Raw genomic sequence first — 16,550 nt, forward strand, 5'->3', positions numbered from 1 at the left:
TGAGGTCATGAAGAGTCAGACAGAACTAAAAACAACAACAAAGCTGTAGTGAGGAGCCAGCTGAGATTATGTAACATAAATTTGAAATGAACATAGTCAACATGGTTTCATGATATTTTTGAGCTCCAATTAGCAGTACCCAAGTAGAAGTAAAAGCTTATGGTAGGAATAATACAAGTTTGTGGCTTGGCAAGGCACGATTGGTGATATGATAACAGGGCAAGGAACTTAAGCATAGAAAATAGTATAGAGTTGAACTGATTCAACAAGGGGTCAAAATGGGGAAGGGAGGAGTGTTTATATTGAATCTGAGATGCTCGTGGGGCACCATGAGGAGCACCAGTTGGAGATATTCAGGAAGCAGCTGGCAATGCTGGAATGAAATTCATGAGAAATGACAGTTAAATATACAAATTTCAGAATCATCTACAGAAATTAATATGGGAGCTAATGAGATTACGAAGGGAGAAAATGAAATGAAACAAGATGTTCCAGGAAGAAGTGTAGTATAAAGAGTACTGGACTTGGGAGTCAGGAAGATCTGGGTTCAAATTCCAGCTCAGAGACATGCTGTCTGACCCTAGGCAAGTCATCTAACTTCTTTGTGCCTGAATTTCCTCTACTGCAAAATAAATGGGGGGTGGACTTGATGGTCTCTAAAATCCATTACAGCTTTTAGTCTATAATCACACAGTCCTATGACAAATCCTTGGAGGATCTCCATAGCAGGGAATGGGAGACAGATTCAGCAAAGATTGGCATGCAATCAGACAAGGAGGAGGACAATCAAGAAAGAGGACTATCAGGGATGATAAAGAAAGTGGTAACATTTGGGATCTCTCTCACCATCCATTGCCTCCAATCCTACTCACATTTTGCTGAACAAAGAGATGATCATGCAATCATTTTGACTATGTCCACCACAAATTTATGTTACAAAATATCAACTAGGCCCTCAACTGCTGCTACACAATTGACTCCCTAATTAACTCACTATCCCACTGACCACACTGACACTTTCAAATCTTTTCATCGCTCTTCAAACGTTCCATCGCAATGCCTCATCTCCCTCCATAATCTCAACTGAGAACCTTGCCTTTTATTTCACTGAAGAAATTGAGGTGATTCACATAGGGCTCTCTCTTCTCCCCTCCTCCTCATCACTCAATTCATCTCATTTCATATCTCTCCTGCCTTTTGCGGCTAAACTTGAGAAAGGTGTCTACAGATGGTGCCTCACTTTCTTCTTTTAATTTTCTTCTTAATTCTCTACAATTTGGCTTATGACTCCAACATTCAACCAAAACCTCTCCTTGCAAAGTTATCAATGTTCTCTTAATTGTCAAATCTAACAGCTTTTTTCTCAATTCCCATCCTTCTTGACCTCTCTGTAGCCTCTGACATGGCTGGTCTCCTTCTTTCTGATACTTTTTTTTTTCTTAGGTTTTCAGTACACTACTCTCTTTCCTGGTTCTCCCCCTATTCTATCTTCCCACTACTTCTCAGTGTCCCTTGCTGCATCTTCATCCAGACCATAACCAACAACTGTGAGTATCCCAAAGGACACTGTTTTGGGTCCTCTTCTCTTCTCACTCTCTTCTATTTCACTCTGTGATCTCATCAGCTCCCAATAGATTCAAGTGTCATCTCTATGCTGATGTTTCTAAATCTACTTATCCAGTCCTAATCTCTTTGCTGACCTCTAGTCTTGAATCTCCAACTGCCTTTTAGACATCTCAACTTAGATGTCCTGTAGAAATCTTAAATTCAATTTCTAAAATTTAACTCATTATCTTTCTCCCCAAACCTTCCTTCCCTTCCATACTTCCATACTACTATCAAGAATACTACCATCTTCCCAGTCCCCAGGCTTGCAACCTAGGTGCATCCTCAACTTATGTCTCTTAATCCCAGCACCCAATCTTTTGTTGAGTGCTGTTATTTTGTAACATCCCTCACATATGACCCTCTTCTTTGATACTGCCATCCCACACTAGACTATTGTAATATCCACTGGTGGGTTTGCCAGCCATAAGTCTCTCTCCCACTCCAGTCCATCCTCCAATGTGTTTGAGAAAGAGACTTGTGGTGTCAAATGCTGTAGGGAAATTGAAGATAATGAAGACTGAGAAAATCTCATCGAATTCAGCATTTAAGAATTCAATAGTAACCTTTAACAATTTCTATAGAATGGAAGAGTAAAAAGAGAAATTTCAAAAGACAAATCAAGCAGTTGATAAATCAATACAGAAATATTTATTAAGTTCCTACCATATACCAAGCACGTCTGCTAGGTGTTGGGGATACAAGAATAAAACAATTCCTATTAGCACTGAGATTAGATTTTAATGGGAGAGTCAATTACATATAAAAATGTATAAATACCTGAAATGTAAAGTTAAAAAATACATGTATGCACAAAGCAGTGAAATGCAAAGTATTATGGGAGGGGTGGCATAAGAAGTTGGGGGTAGGTCAGGAAAGACATGAGATACTGCCTAAGATACATATGAAAGGAAGATGGGAATGAGGTAAGGAAAGACTGCTTTCTGGAGGGAACAGATAGCATTAAGGAGAAGTTATAAGAGCTGAAATGTTGTCTGAAGAATAGAGAAAAGGACAGTTTGAGTAGAGTGAAGAGTATGAGAGGGAGGAATAATGTCCTTGAGACTGGAAAGAGCTGTGTGGTACTTGGAAAGCTAAAAAGAAGTTTATATTTTATCCTAGAAGCAATGGGAAGCTACTGGAAGGGGCTGAGTAGAAGTCATATGGTCAGCACTTATCTTGAGGAAAATTACTCTGGCACTTTGTCAACAATTAGGAGTCTTATAAAAATCTAGGGAAGAAGTAATGATAATGAAGAAAAGATGCCCGCTCTATGAATGTAGAGAGGACTCTGTTGAGAGAGATGTTGTGAAGGCAGAAATGGCAAGACTGGCCAGCTAATGGGGTGAGAGAGTGAGGAATCCAAGCTAATGATGAGATTACATACCTGAGACACTGAAAAGATGGTGGTGCCTTTGACAAAAACAGGGAAATCTGAAAGTTTTGGGAGTTACAATAGATCAGTTTGAGTTTCCAGTGTCTTTAGGTTATCCAGTTTGAAATGTCCAGTAGGTAACTGGTGAAGAGGGGAAAGAATGGGTCTCGACCAGGGAGTTAGCTGCATACAGATGATAATTAAAACCATGGAAGCTGACGAAGTTGCCAAGTGAGACAATAGAGATGTAAAAGAGAACAGTTCCGAGTACAAAACCTCAGGGAACACCTACGGTTTGGCGGCATCATGTTTATGATGAACCAGCAATGAGGAGTGGTCACGAAGAGTAGCATTAAGAAAACCCAGAAGAGAGAATATCCATGAGAAGGCAATCAAAAGTGGCAAATGAAGCAGAGAGCTTGAGAAACATTAGAACTGAGAAAAGACAATCAGTTTTGACAATTAGGAGTTTACTGGTTGACCTTTCAACAAAGAAGGCTCCTGAATGGGAGGCAGGCTAGCCAGCCCACCTACTCAAGCAACACTATGAAATCTGTATCAGATTGAATGATCAAAAATCTAATAAGAAGCTAAAAAAAGTAACTTCTTCCAACCCAGTACTGTACAAAAAGTATTATATTATATACTCTAATACTGCTTAGTAAGTCCAGAACAATTGGAGATGAGACAGGTGTAGCCTCCAAAGCTATGTCCAAAGGTATAACGGTGGAGGGCTCGCTCCCTTGAGAAAGCCCAAGGGTGGTCAGAAAGCACAAGGCTGGGAACACTGGAAGTGACCATCAACTATGGAGGTGATAACGAGTATATAGTGCTACAGTTCTCAGACCTGGAAAGTTGAGGTTCATGGACTCTGAGGGTCCCTAACATTAAGTTCTTAAGATCTAGCACTCTGAACCGCAAAGATCCAAGGAAGCCTAGAAAGGCAAGAGGAACCCAGAAAGGTAAATTTGTTTTAATTGAAAGGAGGTGTATGATGACGTAGTATTAGCATTCTAGAATAGGGAGAAAAAACTAACACATATTCCTTCAACATTTTAATGTCTTCAAAGGGTATTGAGGAATTTAAATAAGAAAAACAGAGGTCCTGAGGGTGGAGTGGTTTTGTTCTGAGAATTTCTAAGAGGGTAAACTGCTGAAAGGGAAAAGGGAAGGGAGGAATTCAAGTAATATACTAATATAGAAAGGAGGAAGGAGGAGGCAGAACTTGATAATTGTATGCATGTATAAGAAGTGTACAGAAATATAGACTAAAAAGTAGGGGAAAGTAAGCACCAGATAAGCCTCATTTTTATCTTTGTCCATCTGAAATGGGACAAAGGAGAGTTGAACACATTCAGAATTTGATGTAGAAATGTGTCACATTCAACAAGAAACTAGAAGAGCACGCTTAAAAGGGAGAGTAATAGCAGGGAGAGCATAGTCAGTCAGTACTCAGTGAATAAGCATTTTTTAAGCACCTTCTATGTGCCAGGCACTGTACAGCAAGCAGAACAAACTTCCTGATCCTTACTGCCCCTTAGACAACTGGACAATGGCTTAATAAATTGTGGTATGCAGATGAAATGGAATACTATTATATAACAAGAAATAATGAAAGAGATTCTTTCAGAGAATCTTGGGTAGTATGGACTGATACAAAAGCAAGCGAGCAAAATCAGGAAAACAGTTTATGCAAGGGCAGCAACACTGTCAACAACAACTCTTGCAAACTTAGGAACATCACCACTACCATCACCAACACCACCACCACCACCACAACAGACGCAGGAAAACAGTTTATACAAAAGCAGAAACATTGTCAACAACAATTCTGACAAACTTAAGAAAACTACTACTACTACTACTACTACTACTACTACTACTACTACTACTACCACCTAACATGTATACAGAACTTACTATGCCAGGCATTATGCTAAGCACTTTATAATTATTAATTATAATCAATCATGTCTCCTGAGGACCTATCTATGCAGACAGACATTTTTATACATGGACAATATATGGATTTATTTTACTTGGCTATGCTTGTTACAAGGATTTTTCTCCCTCTCTTTCCCCATTTTTTGCTGAGGGTAGAGAAAAGCAGATTAAAAATAGTAATGCCAAAATAAAAAGGTCATGCTAATATTTTTTAAAATGCACAGAAGAGAATAGAAGGAGGGTCAGAAGGAAGCACAATCAGGGCAGTTTTATCATATACTTAAAAAAATCAATCAGTATGAAATAGAGATTCATAGTTTAATATATAATCCTCTGTGTTCTCTGTGTACGAAAATTCTCATTTTTGTATGTTTAAAATCAGAAAAATAAATATAAGTTTACTGGAGAGCAGATTAGAGAGCAGTTTTAGCTGAGTTATGACATCAAAAGTCTACTGAATAGGGTCAAGAAGGGTATGGAGTGAATGTAAATAACTTTTTCACGGAGTTTGACTAAGAAAGGGAGACCAGACCTAGTACAATAGTTTTAAATAAATAAGTGGATTATGAGGAACTCAAGATAGTGAGTCTTTCTAGTATTATGGCTATGAAAAAATAAGAAAAATAGGGTGATACCTTGAGGAGACTACAGTATTAAATGAAATAATTTTATCGACAGAGAATTCCTAGCTATGAACCTAGAGTAGAAAAGAAGCCAATATATAGTAAGAGACTGAAGATATCAGTGGGCCAAGCTATTGGAAGAAGGGAGAATGGGATGGAGGGCATAGAGTGACTTTGATACGGAAAAGGACCAACTCTTCCTCACTGATTGGAATATAGACTGATTAATGGGCAAAGATAAAATACAGATTTGAGATGTGCAGTAAGGGAGATTAATGAACTCATAAGGACATTCTTGATCATGTCAGCCAAGTGAGAGTAAAAGTCATCTGCTAAGAGGGTTTTGGAGATAATATGGGGGGTTCAAGTGCAGAAGTCTCTGTTTTTGCTGCTCTCAAACCACCTAGCACATGGATAATCACAGGCCTATGCCCCTGCTTTACCCTAAATTAATGGAGAGAGATGTGATATATCTTTGGTGTACTAAAAGAAGTTGCAAATTTATTAAGCAGAAAGACAACTCATTTGATATTTTTCAGTGAAGGGGATGTTATAAGCCAGACGATAAACATTTACTGGGCTATTACTATTTGAAAAACAAACTAACAGGAACAGTTAGGAAGATATCAGAGAGAAATTCAAAAGAAGTAGAAAACAAGATCCCTGACCATTGGAAGTTTATAATTTAATTGTAGAAAATCAGTCCTGGAATATCCTTAAAACTGTCTTCTACATCACAAACCTCCTTTGTATATAGGTGGCTTATTCCAACTTTCCTTTCTATTTGTTTCCTTTAGGAACATATCTATTTGCACATAGAGCACACGGAGGGCTGTACTGTTAAAGTCTAAAAGCAGTGGCCAACTGTCAGTGATGGGGAAAACTATTTTAAAAATTTTAATGGATCTTTACATTTTTTACCTACTTATTACCCTTGTATCTTCATCCTGAATGCTCTCTGGATGATATGGTTCAAATGCGTCTCTTGCCAAGTATTCTATAAAGCAGGGGTGTCAAACTTGCAGCCCACAAAAAAAAAGATACGATATGAAAGAGATGTTAATTTGTGGTTTTCTAAGTCAATCTACAGCCCACAGGAATCTGTTTCTATTTGAGTGTGACAGTACTACTATAAACTATATTTGCTTCTACTACTTTTCGTTGTTTTAAAAGGAAGTACTGCTTGTAATCTTTAACCAACTTTATATAATGAAACTAAAAACTAAGTTTATTTTAAAAACTTATGATGGCATTGGCTGCTCTGTCTCTCTACCTGACAAAATCCAGTGTTTTGCTGGCTAAGGAGTTTCTAGGTTCCTTTGGGTTCCTTGTGGTGACTGATTTATATTGTTTTAATCTCCCTTAGGAAACAGTGATAGTCTGTGTAAAGAACTATTCTTTTATTTATTTCAAAATTTTCAGAACCCACAGCTTGTTTAAATAGGTCAGTTAAGGACTTTTAATTTCATACTATATTCACTCACTTTTATTTTTCTAGTTCTGTATTGTTTAGAAAATGATATTTGGTATGGATAGATAGTTCAACAAGTTGTCATATATTACATACACACACACACACACACACACACACACACACACACATATATATATGTATATAAGTACTTACATCTCAGAGAGAAACAGTAGAATAACAATTAACTAGGACCAAAATTTAATAAGAAGAAAAGAGCAAAATGTATTAAATTTGAGTAGTGAAGGACTTTTAATGACCCTCAACCTTCTCCTTGAAACAAACGTTCACATTTTTAACACCAATATTCTTTCCAGAGTTGGGTCACAAGAGTCAGCAATGGATGGTCTATGTGCTCTACTGGTACTCTTACAAAATCAAGAGAAAGCAAGAAAGCCTCACGTATATTAGATGGACCTCACTCTGTCGAAGATACTGGAATACATGGGCAAAAGTAGCAAGAGTAATAGTCTTTTTTTGGGGGGAGGTGAGTGGGGAGGATGCATAAGCATAAATGGACAGACAGTGATCTGCATTAGTGGATGAAACATTTATATTTATTCATGTTATATTCATCTATTTGAGTACTCTTTTGGTGCTATTATTTATATATATATATATATTATATATATATAAAACATATATATATATGAATCACGAAATAACACAATCTCTGAAACTGGGTGTGGATCACCCAAAAGGCAAAGGAAGGGATATATGATAAGTGCAAATAAGTTGGAGCATATTACCAAGAAATAACTGTGTAGAACATATGGCATGAAATGTCATGAAAGAGAAGCAGGACCAGAAAAGGAAGTTAGTTCTAAAGCAAAAGTGAAAAATAAAAATATGGCTAGCTTGTGTACTCCTTTGGTTTTTGTTATGTCAAGAGTTCCAGAGCTTTACCTCCACATTTTAAATGGATACTCTATAGAGGAATTATGCGAGAACATGTGCAAGAGTTACATATGACAAGAACGTATAAATGGGTTTCTTTTTTTTCCTTTCTTCCTACATTCATTTAAAATTACTTTTTAGTATTTATTTTGTTTTAAAAATAATTTATCTTATTTTCAGGTCTATATTTTCTTCCTCTCACATTCTCTTCATCATTTCTTCAGCCAAGATCCAACTTTTCACCCTCCTACTTCAACCCCAAATGAGAAAGGAAGAAAAACAAGCCCATTAGAATCATGTATAGTCAAGCAAAACAAACTCCTACACTGGCCATATCCAAAAGGTAAAACAAAAGCCTCAATCTACACTCTTGAGTCTATCACCTCTCTATCTGGAAGGGGGTAGCATGCTTCCTGCTTCATCACGAGTTCTCTGGAATTGTGGTAGGTCATTGGATTGATCAGAGTTCCTAAGTCTTTCAGTTGTCTGTCCTTATGATATGTTGTTGTATAAATTGTTCTCCTGATTCTGCTGACTTCACTTTGCCTCAGTTCATACAAGTCTTCACAGGTTTCTGTAAACCATCATCATCATTTCTTACAGCACAATAATATACTATCATATTCATATATGACAACCTGTTTGGCCATTTCTTCTCCTCAGTTTCCAATTCTTTGTCACCACAAAAAGAACTAGCATAAATATTTTTGTACATGAGTCCTCTTTTTTTGAGGCAAGTCCTACTAGTGGTATTACTGAATGTAAGGATATCAATGGATTTCAATATACACTTCTGAGGAAGTACTTTCATCAATAAGATCACAGATCCAATAAAGTACTCAATTAAGAAAATATTAGTATATGAAACAACTAAAAACACATCAATACATCAAAGATCCATGATTTGTCAAGTTATCTGTGATCTCGCAGTGTGGGACCTCTTTCAGCCAATGAAGACTGCAATGAAAACTGCAGTTAAGTCTTAGAAAATTGCCTGACACTCAATGGATATAATGTAGAATTTGGAGTTTGGAAGATCTGAGTTCTAATCCTGCCTCAGATATTTACTAGCTGTATGATCCTGTTTAAGTCACTTGAACTCTCTGCCACAGTTTCTTTATCTGTAAAGTGAAGAAAAAAATAGCATCTGCCCCACAAGGTTGTCAAAAGGATCAAATGAGGTAACATGTAAAGCACTCTGGAAACCTTAAAATTCTATATATAAATGATAGCTATTTTGAAGGCAGATAGGTAGGCACAGTGGATAGTGTGGGACTTTGTGTCAGGAAGACTAGAGTTCAAATTCATCCTCAAACACTTACTAGCTGGGTGCCCTTGGGCAAGTTACTAAACTTTTCTTTGACTCAGTTTCCTCATCTTCCAAATGTAGATACTACCTCACAGGGTTGTAGTAAGAATCAAATGAGATAACAAGCAAAGCACTTTGCAAACCTTACATTGCTATACAAACACTAGCTATTATTATATAAATATTAGAGGAGCCAAGTCTTTATGACTCCAAGTCTACCATTCTATCTATGACTATAATGTCCCACAAAGCAATATAAAAGGAGTCAATTTAATATAAGGAATTGAGAAAACGTGAAAACAGTATCCTAGAAGATATGTCTCTACTCATCAATATGTGATGTTAATAAAAAAAGAAGGCTGAGTATGAGGTATAGAGCAAAAAAATAATCAGGAAATTATCTTCTTAATTTCACTGATTTTAAAGAGTACATTTGAAAATTATATGTTAATGAAAATCATAGCTATAACACAAAGCCAAAATAAAGACAAATCAATTTATATCAATATCTGATCAATTTACATAATATTCTTTTTTGGAAAAATCTAGAAACCTAGAATCTAGAGATCAATTCTTCGATATCTCATGTCTTTTGAAAAGCCATCATAAGTGGTCACATATTAAGGTCTCACAAAATAGAAAAAAAGTGACTATAAATATACTTATATATTAGATATTTTCACTAAAGTTCTACTCCAAATCCTTATTTTATTTTAGAAAAGCCTACAAGAACTCTCTTAAGTGACAGCAATGGAATACAAGCTCTAAAAGGTCTTATTAGGCTAAAAACTGTAGGTCTCAACCTATTTTGAGGACCTGTCTAGCCAAATGCTACAGACAGCTAGCTGGTTCAGTGGATAGAGCACTGGGCCTAAAGTCAGGAAGACCTGACTTCAATGTGGCCTCAGACACTTAACAACTGTGGGACCTTGGGCAATTCACTTAGTCTCTGTTTGCCTAAATTCACTAGAGAAGGAAATAGCAAACCAACCCATGGAAAGTATTGGCATGCTATGGTCCACAGGGTCACAAAGAGTTGAACATGAGTAACTGACTGAACAACAATCAGCTAACTTCACAAAGGCTCTTCACCAGGAATTTGGTTAAGAGGTGTTATTTTTTTTTTTTGGCCACAGCAAATCATTAAGATATAGAAGGATTATAATCTGGATTGATGAATCAAGTATGCAAAGCAATAAAGTCACAAATCTTTTGAAATAGTGAAGTAGAAATAAGTAAATATTTGTCTCTTGTAGTGTGCTATATTTTAGGAATTAAAGTAGTTTTCCACTTTTATATGGTGGTAATATTTATTTCAAGTAAATTATTACTTCATTGAAAATATTAAATTAGAATTAGTAAAACAAAGAGAAAGCAGAGAGTGCCAAATTCTTCCCAGGAAAGAGCATAAGCTAAATAAATACGGCTTATTTTTCAATCTATACATTACTTTTCTGTGTATTTTTTCTTTTACCAAAAAAGGGACCAGAGACTAATACAGAAATGTCAGAAATTCTGTGAAGAGAGGTGGGAATGATATTACAGCAAGATTAAGAGGAAAAAAACAAATTTTAAACTTTTCTTTACATGTTTCAATCTTCCTCCCATAACCTAAAGTGTGAGTACCTCCAAAGATTCTGTTCTCTTTTCTCATGACTCTCTAAACCTTTTCTTTTGACAATCTGATCCACAACTAATTTCAATTATGAGCTTTATGTTAATAATTCCCAAATCCACATGTCTCAAGCTACAGACCAATTACTTAGATTTCTATTAGCACCTCAAATTTAAAATATCCGAAGCCAAACTCATCTTCTCTCAAATCTGATTTCCCAATTTTTATTAATTACAACATTATTCTCTCATTCTAAGCTTGAAACTTCAGACTACATTGTTTTAACTTCACCCCACATTTGATTAGGTACAAAGTCCTTTGGATTGTACTTCGTAAGTACTTTTTGGATCTAAGTTCTACTTCCAGACTCATTCAGGCTCTCACTACCATTCACTATGGACTATCACAATGGTCTTGAAACTTGCTTCCCTTCACTCTCCAAAACATTTTAGCTACCATTCCCAGAGTAATCTTCCTAATTTACAGTTCTGATGACCTTACTTTCCCATCTAAAAAAAGGTGAATGCCATTTAATGCCTATTAAATAAAGTTCAAACCTCTTGATCTAACTGTGAGTGATTTATATGCCATGGGTGGAGAACCTGTGGCCTTGAGGCCACATATGGCCTTCTAGATCCTTGAGAACAAATCCTTTTATTAAGGGGATCTGTTCTGTGAAGCTTGAATTCAGTCAAAGGGCCACACCTGAGGACCTAGAGGGCCACTTGTGGCCTCAAGGCCACAAGGTCTTCACCTCTGTGATAGACTATAGCACATAAGTCACTCACAGTTGGGTCCACTCTATTTTTCTATCAACATTCTCTTCTTCTGGAAGCACCTGATAGAGCGACCAAAATGAATTATTAATCATTCCTAAAATCAAGCACCTTTTCCTGCCCGTGTTCTTACTCCTACCAGCCTTCATATCTGAAATTCCTATTTCCTCCCTTCCCTGGTTCATGTCTGCCTGCTGAAATCTCCAATTCAAGTTGAGCTCAGTCAACAATACTTATTAAGAGCTTGCCATATCAGTACTAATAGTACTACCACACTACTCCATGCAGCAAAGAAGTGATCGTAAAAGATTACTTCCCCCAAGTTGAAAATAATGTCATCTTCCTTGGATGTCTCACAGAATTCAATTCTTCTCCAATGCACTATTTATATTCTATTATCTATTAAACTACTTGGATCCTTTCCTTATCTTTACTTAACTGGCTTTTCCTTGAGGAACAGACTATATCTTTTCATCTTGAAACTTCAGTATCCAGCACAGGTGTCTCATAATAAGTAGGTGCTTTGTAAATGTTTGCCGAAACTTCTGAATTAATAGGAATTCCATGTATTAACAGAATTTTTAAAATTATTATTTATTTTGAAATTTTAATATTTTTTTGAAACCCTACGTTTTCATCTCAAGATCACTTATACATTTGTCATTTGGGGGTCATTATCGCTTCTCAGGTGACAGATGAATAAAATGTCAATGGACCAGAATTATCTCAAGCTTAGTTATTAATTATAAAGATTCTTAGTGATAACCACAGACTACAATTTTAACACTTGATAGAGTATTTATGAAAAGCAATGCATCTCAGTATCTTCCATATTTGTTAGTATCTAGTTAAAGAACTTAGAATTTTCATTTATAGTTCTTCTTTTAAAATGTATACAGTGAAATTTTTTATTAAAAAGGTGTTATCCTTTGCCACTCAACAGAAGAGGGTGACCCAGAATTGTTCACAAGTCTTTAGTATAAGTTCCTATATATAAGCAGGTCAATAATATCAATACTGATCTCCTTTCTTCTTTGCCATCACCAGTCTCTCTTAGAGACACCCTGTCCTCTGCAACAAACTAAACAAATATAAGCAATTGTATGAATAAAACAGTGGAGGAGATTCAAAAGTTAATGAAATAATCCTTATCCTCAAAGAAATTACAAAATTACCATAATTACAAAACAAAAAAAAATGCAAAACACAGAGGTCTGTAAGGAGTCTGAGAAAGAACAGATCACTTCTGAAATGGTGAGAGATCGGGAAGTCTTCCTAGAGCATTTGAGCAGGCCTTGGAGCATGTTGAGGATTCCAGAAAACATTACCATTCTCATTTTGTTTCCAAATGGTGTTTAGTACTCTGTTCTTGAGCAATCTCTATCATTTTCTTCCCCTTTAAGGTATTATCATTTAAGAAAGCAAATTTTTCCAAACTAATTTGGCTTCAGAATGTTTTGGGGCTCAAAATATATTGACAAAGCCAATAACAGATGTTGCAGGCTATCTGGTAAGAATGTCCGTGGATAAAGAGCCATGGAAATTTTGAAGAAAAACAGAAAAAATATTAAGCCTATGTTCACAATGAAAAAACTGATGTTTAATACAATACTTGCATTATTTCATATTTAATATTCTAAAAAGGAAAAATCATTAGCAATGAAAGCTTCTCATGGAACCGCTACTTACACTGTACATCCCATCAGGCTTCCACAGAATGTATATTTTAAAATGTTAGTAGATACTTCACACTCTTATGGGAATACTGGAAAATAAATCATTTGGCAACTTTCTAACTATGTCCAAAATGGATTCCCTTCTGTTGATAGCCCCATAACTCTAGGTCAATTTAAGAATAATCACAGCAGGGATACTGAGACCACAGCACATAAGTCCCAATTACTTTTGCTTTTGCAACTTGGACAACATGAAGAACTTCAAAGATTTCTTGTTTTTGTATTACAGTATTACACTGTAGTCTAAAAAGTGTAAGGTAGTCATGTGAATTTTGATTACTGATGATTCTAAGAGTATCTCCAGTGTGTCACTGATTTAGAACCTACAGAAGTTAATGAAAGGGTTAGAGAAAAGAAGCAACATAGAAAGAATTCAGCTACCTCAGAAGGCTCCTCTCCAGGTCAGTCTCCTTGAAAGAAATCTTCTTTGGATGTTTGGGAGCCCTCTGAGAGAGCAAGGACCCAAGAAAAATTTACAAATGACATTAACAAGGCTGTAAGTGAGATGACTGATATTTTTAAATGAGTTAAATAAATAAAAAGTATTTTTTAAAGAGAAAAAAAAGTTTGTCTTTTCAACAACATAGGAATTCTAAAATATGATACATGAGGAAATAACCAGATTTTTTTAAAAAAATGCCCATTTTATATAACTTACCATGCTGTTTGGATTTCTTTTTCTTCTTCTTCTTCTTCTTTTGTTTTGGTCTGAAATGATCTTTATCTCTTTTCTCCTTTCTCTCTTTATCCTTTTCTTTCTTCTTACCTAAATGACACAACAGAACATTTTTAACAGTCATTATCAGTCCTAGAATTTTTCCTTTATGATTAACCTAAGTATGGCATTTAAGTTTTAAATCAGCTATTCCAGTCACCTGCCCAGAGAAGAAGAATTAAATTAATCCATTGGTGCCATAATTCTAGATCTCCTAATTAATTTATCGAAATATAAAAGCAACACTGAGAATTACCAACTCCTAAAACCTTGAAATTAACACAGACATTAATGTAAATCTTTTTAAAGAGGATAATAATTGCTTGGTGTCTCAAATTAAATCTCACAATTCAAGGGAACATATTGAGTGGGCCCAGCATTTCTAAATGTAATTTTTAAAAAGAAAAACCATAAAAAGATAATCTTTGAAAACCCAATACGATGTAAACACAAAAAGTTAACATTTCTCTTTTTAAGAAACAGAAAAACTAAACTAGATCGCTTTCTAGATAATCTTTGAATACTTGTATCTGCATTAAATAGAATGGGGGGGAAAATTACATCCCTCTCGAAGGGCTTTCTTGAAATTAACAGGAGTCTTCTAATGCAATATACTAATATGTAATTTCATGAGAATGCTGAAAAAGAAAGAAAAAGTTCTAATACAATTTTGTTCCGTTTTTCTAAATGAATTATTTTAAGTTGCAACTGAGTATTCACTGGTTTTTAGCTTCTACTTAAGTTCACACAACTACCAACTTTCAGTTATTCAGAGATTACCTAATTAGCATTTTATCTAGGTCCTTTCTCAATTTATGTTTGATTCCCTGCCTTTGATTTATTGTAGTATTTCAATTACAGGGCCAAAAAAAAAAAGGTAGAAAAAGCTGATAGATCAAAGTAGCCAACTCTTGTCTGAAAAGTTTAATGTAAAAGGCAGCTGGGGAAAATGGTTAAAATGAGGTTTTGGAAATATCTGTGGATTTCATTATCTATACTTTTCCAGGCACCTGAAATCCCAATACTATGAATACAGCCAGTATCTTTCATAGCTGATAGTCATATTTAAACTTCATATAATCATGTCTGTCACTGTGGAAAAAACAAAAGCTTTAGATTTGTTATAATATGTGTGCAATATTTACTTAAAAATCAACATTCTATTTGGAGTATGTTATCCTTTTCCTCTAAATCATTGAGCTATTTGTCCTTCCCTCTAATCTCAACATTTTTCATCTCTATGCACATCACTAGAAATAAAACCTAAAGGGCATCTTACATTTTTCTTGGCTCCCAACTCAATCATCTTCACTATTTCTGATGAATCTCAAAATGCCATTTTATAACCCCGAATGTACTTGATTTAATTTTCTAAGTCCTTGTTAAGGAGCAATGCACACGTCAGTTAACTGTTTGAAGTAGGATATGGAGCAGATTCATACTGGCATACTGCATGATTAGCTGAGATACCACCTTTTCTAAATTGTTTTAAGATATCCACTCAATTTCAGTGACAGAGGCCCACAGCTAGATAGATAAAATTCCCCATCCCCATTGTTTAAACTTTTTTTTCTCTTTAAAAAATACTAAAACAGATGAGAACTTACACCTAAAAGAGCATAACAGGTAAAAAGTAAGGGGCAGGCTATGCTCTCCCTTTCTCTCAAGCTTTAGCCTTTTGCTTAAATATTATTTTCTGTTCATACCAAATGTCGTTGAACTTTTCTCTTCCAATTTCACTTTTTTTTCTGTTTTCAATACTCCTGTGGGTTTGGGGTGGGGAGGGGAAAAACAACATATAAGTTTAGTGGGATAGAATATGTAGAATTCTTTTTTTGCAATATTTCACAGTACTAACAACAGAGAACTTTTTTAAAAGTGCTACCTTATTTTACTGGCACAAGCACTAACAACAAATATATTTTTAATTTACTCAAAAATTAATATGGGTGTGCTTTAGAAAAAATTATATAATTATTAAGCTTTATCAAAAGGATTTATCACAGAATTCCTTTAAATACAAATTTCCCCTACTGAATGGAAAATTATTCCATTTATTGGCACTGCATACAGAGATGCTTTATGTTTTTTTCAAAAACCTTCTGGACATCAGTATGAAAACCTGAGTGCGTAAGGAGGAAGAAGGAGAAAAAAGCAGAAAGAAAAAGAGGGAGAAAAGAAAGGACAGAGAGAGGAAGAGAAGGAATGGAGGAAGTAATGAGAGGAGGAGAAGAGGGTAGGGAGATGGGAGAGAAAGAGAAGAGAGAGAGGGAAAAAGAGGAAGGAAGGGAGAGAAAAAGAGAGAGAAGAGGGGAGAGACAAACAGACAAGGCAGGGGAGAGACCAAGAGCAAAAAAGAGACAGCAAAGGAGCAGGGAAGAGAGATGGGATAGAGAAAAAGAAAGAGACAGACAGCTGGACATACATTGTCCTTCAGAATTTGGTTAGGGAAATATAAGATATTTAATTTATTTTTGTTTATTT

General features: G+C 35.5%; 1 protein-coding gene across 3 annotated transcripts in view; it reads right to left on the bottom strand.

Annotated features, from left to right (window-relative positions):
* Window positions 1-16,550, bottom strand: part of PHF20L1 (PHD finger protein 20 like 1) — a 125,468-nt gene that overhangs the window by 40,818 nt on the left and 68,100 nt on the right. For all 3 annotated transcript variants that reach the window (XM_036754040.1, XM_036754047.1, XM_036754054.1), the window contains 2 exons: window positions 15,773-15,829; window positions 14,010-14,117 (listed from right to left, as the gene is read on the bottom strand). In XM_036754040.1, coding sequence (XP_036609935.1) covers window positions 14,010-14,117; window positions 15,773-15,829 — 165 coding nt within the window. The remainder of the gene's footprint in view (window positions 1-14,009; window positions 14,118-15,772; window positions 15,830-16,550) is intronic.

Source organism: Trichosurus vulpecula, chromosome 1 (assembly GCF_011100635.1).
Source record: "Trichosurus vulpecula isolate mTriVul1 chromosome 1, mTriVul1.pri, whole genome shotgun sequence".
NCBI classification, from domain to species: domain Eukaryota; kingdom Metazoa; phylum Chordata; class Mammalia; order Diprotodontia; family Phalangeridae; genus Trichosurus; species Trichosurus vulpecula.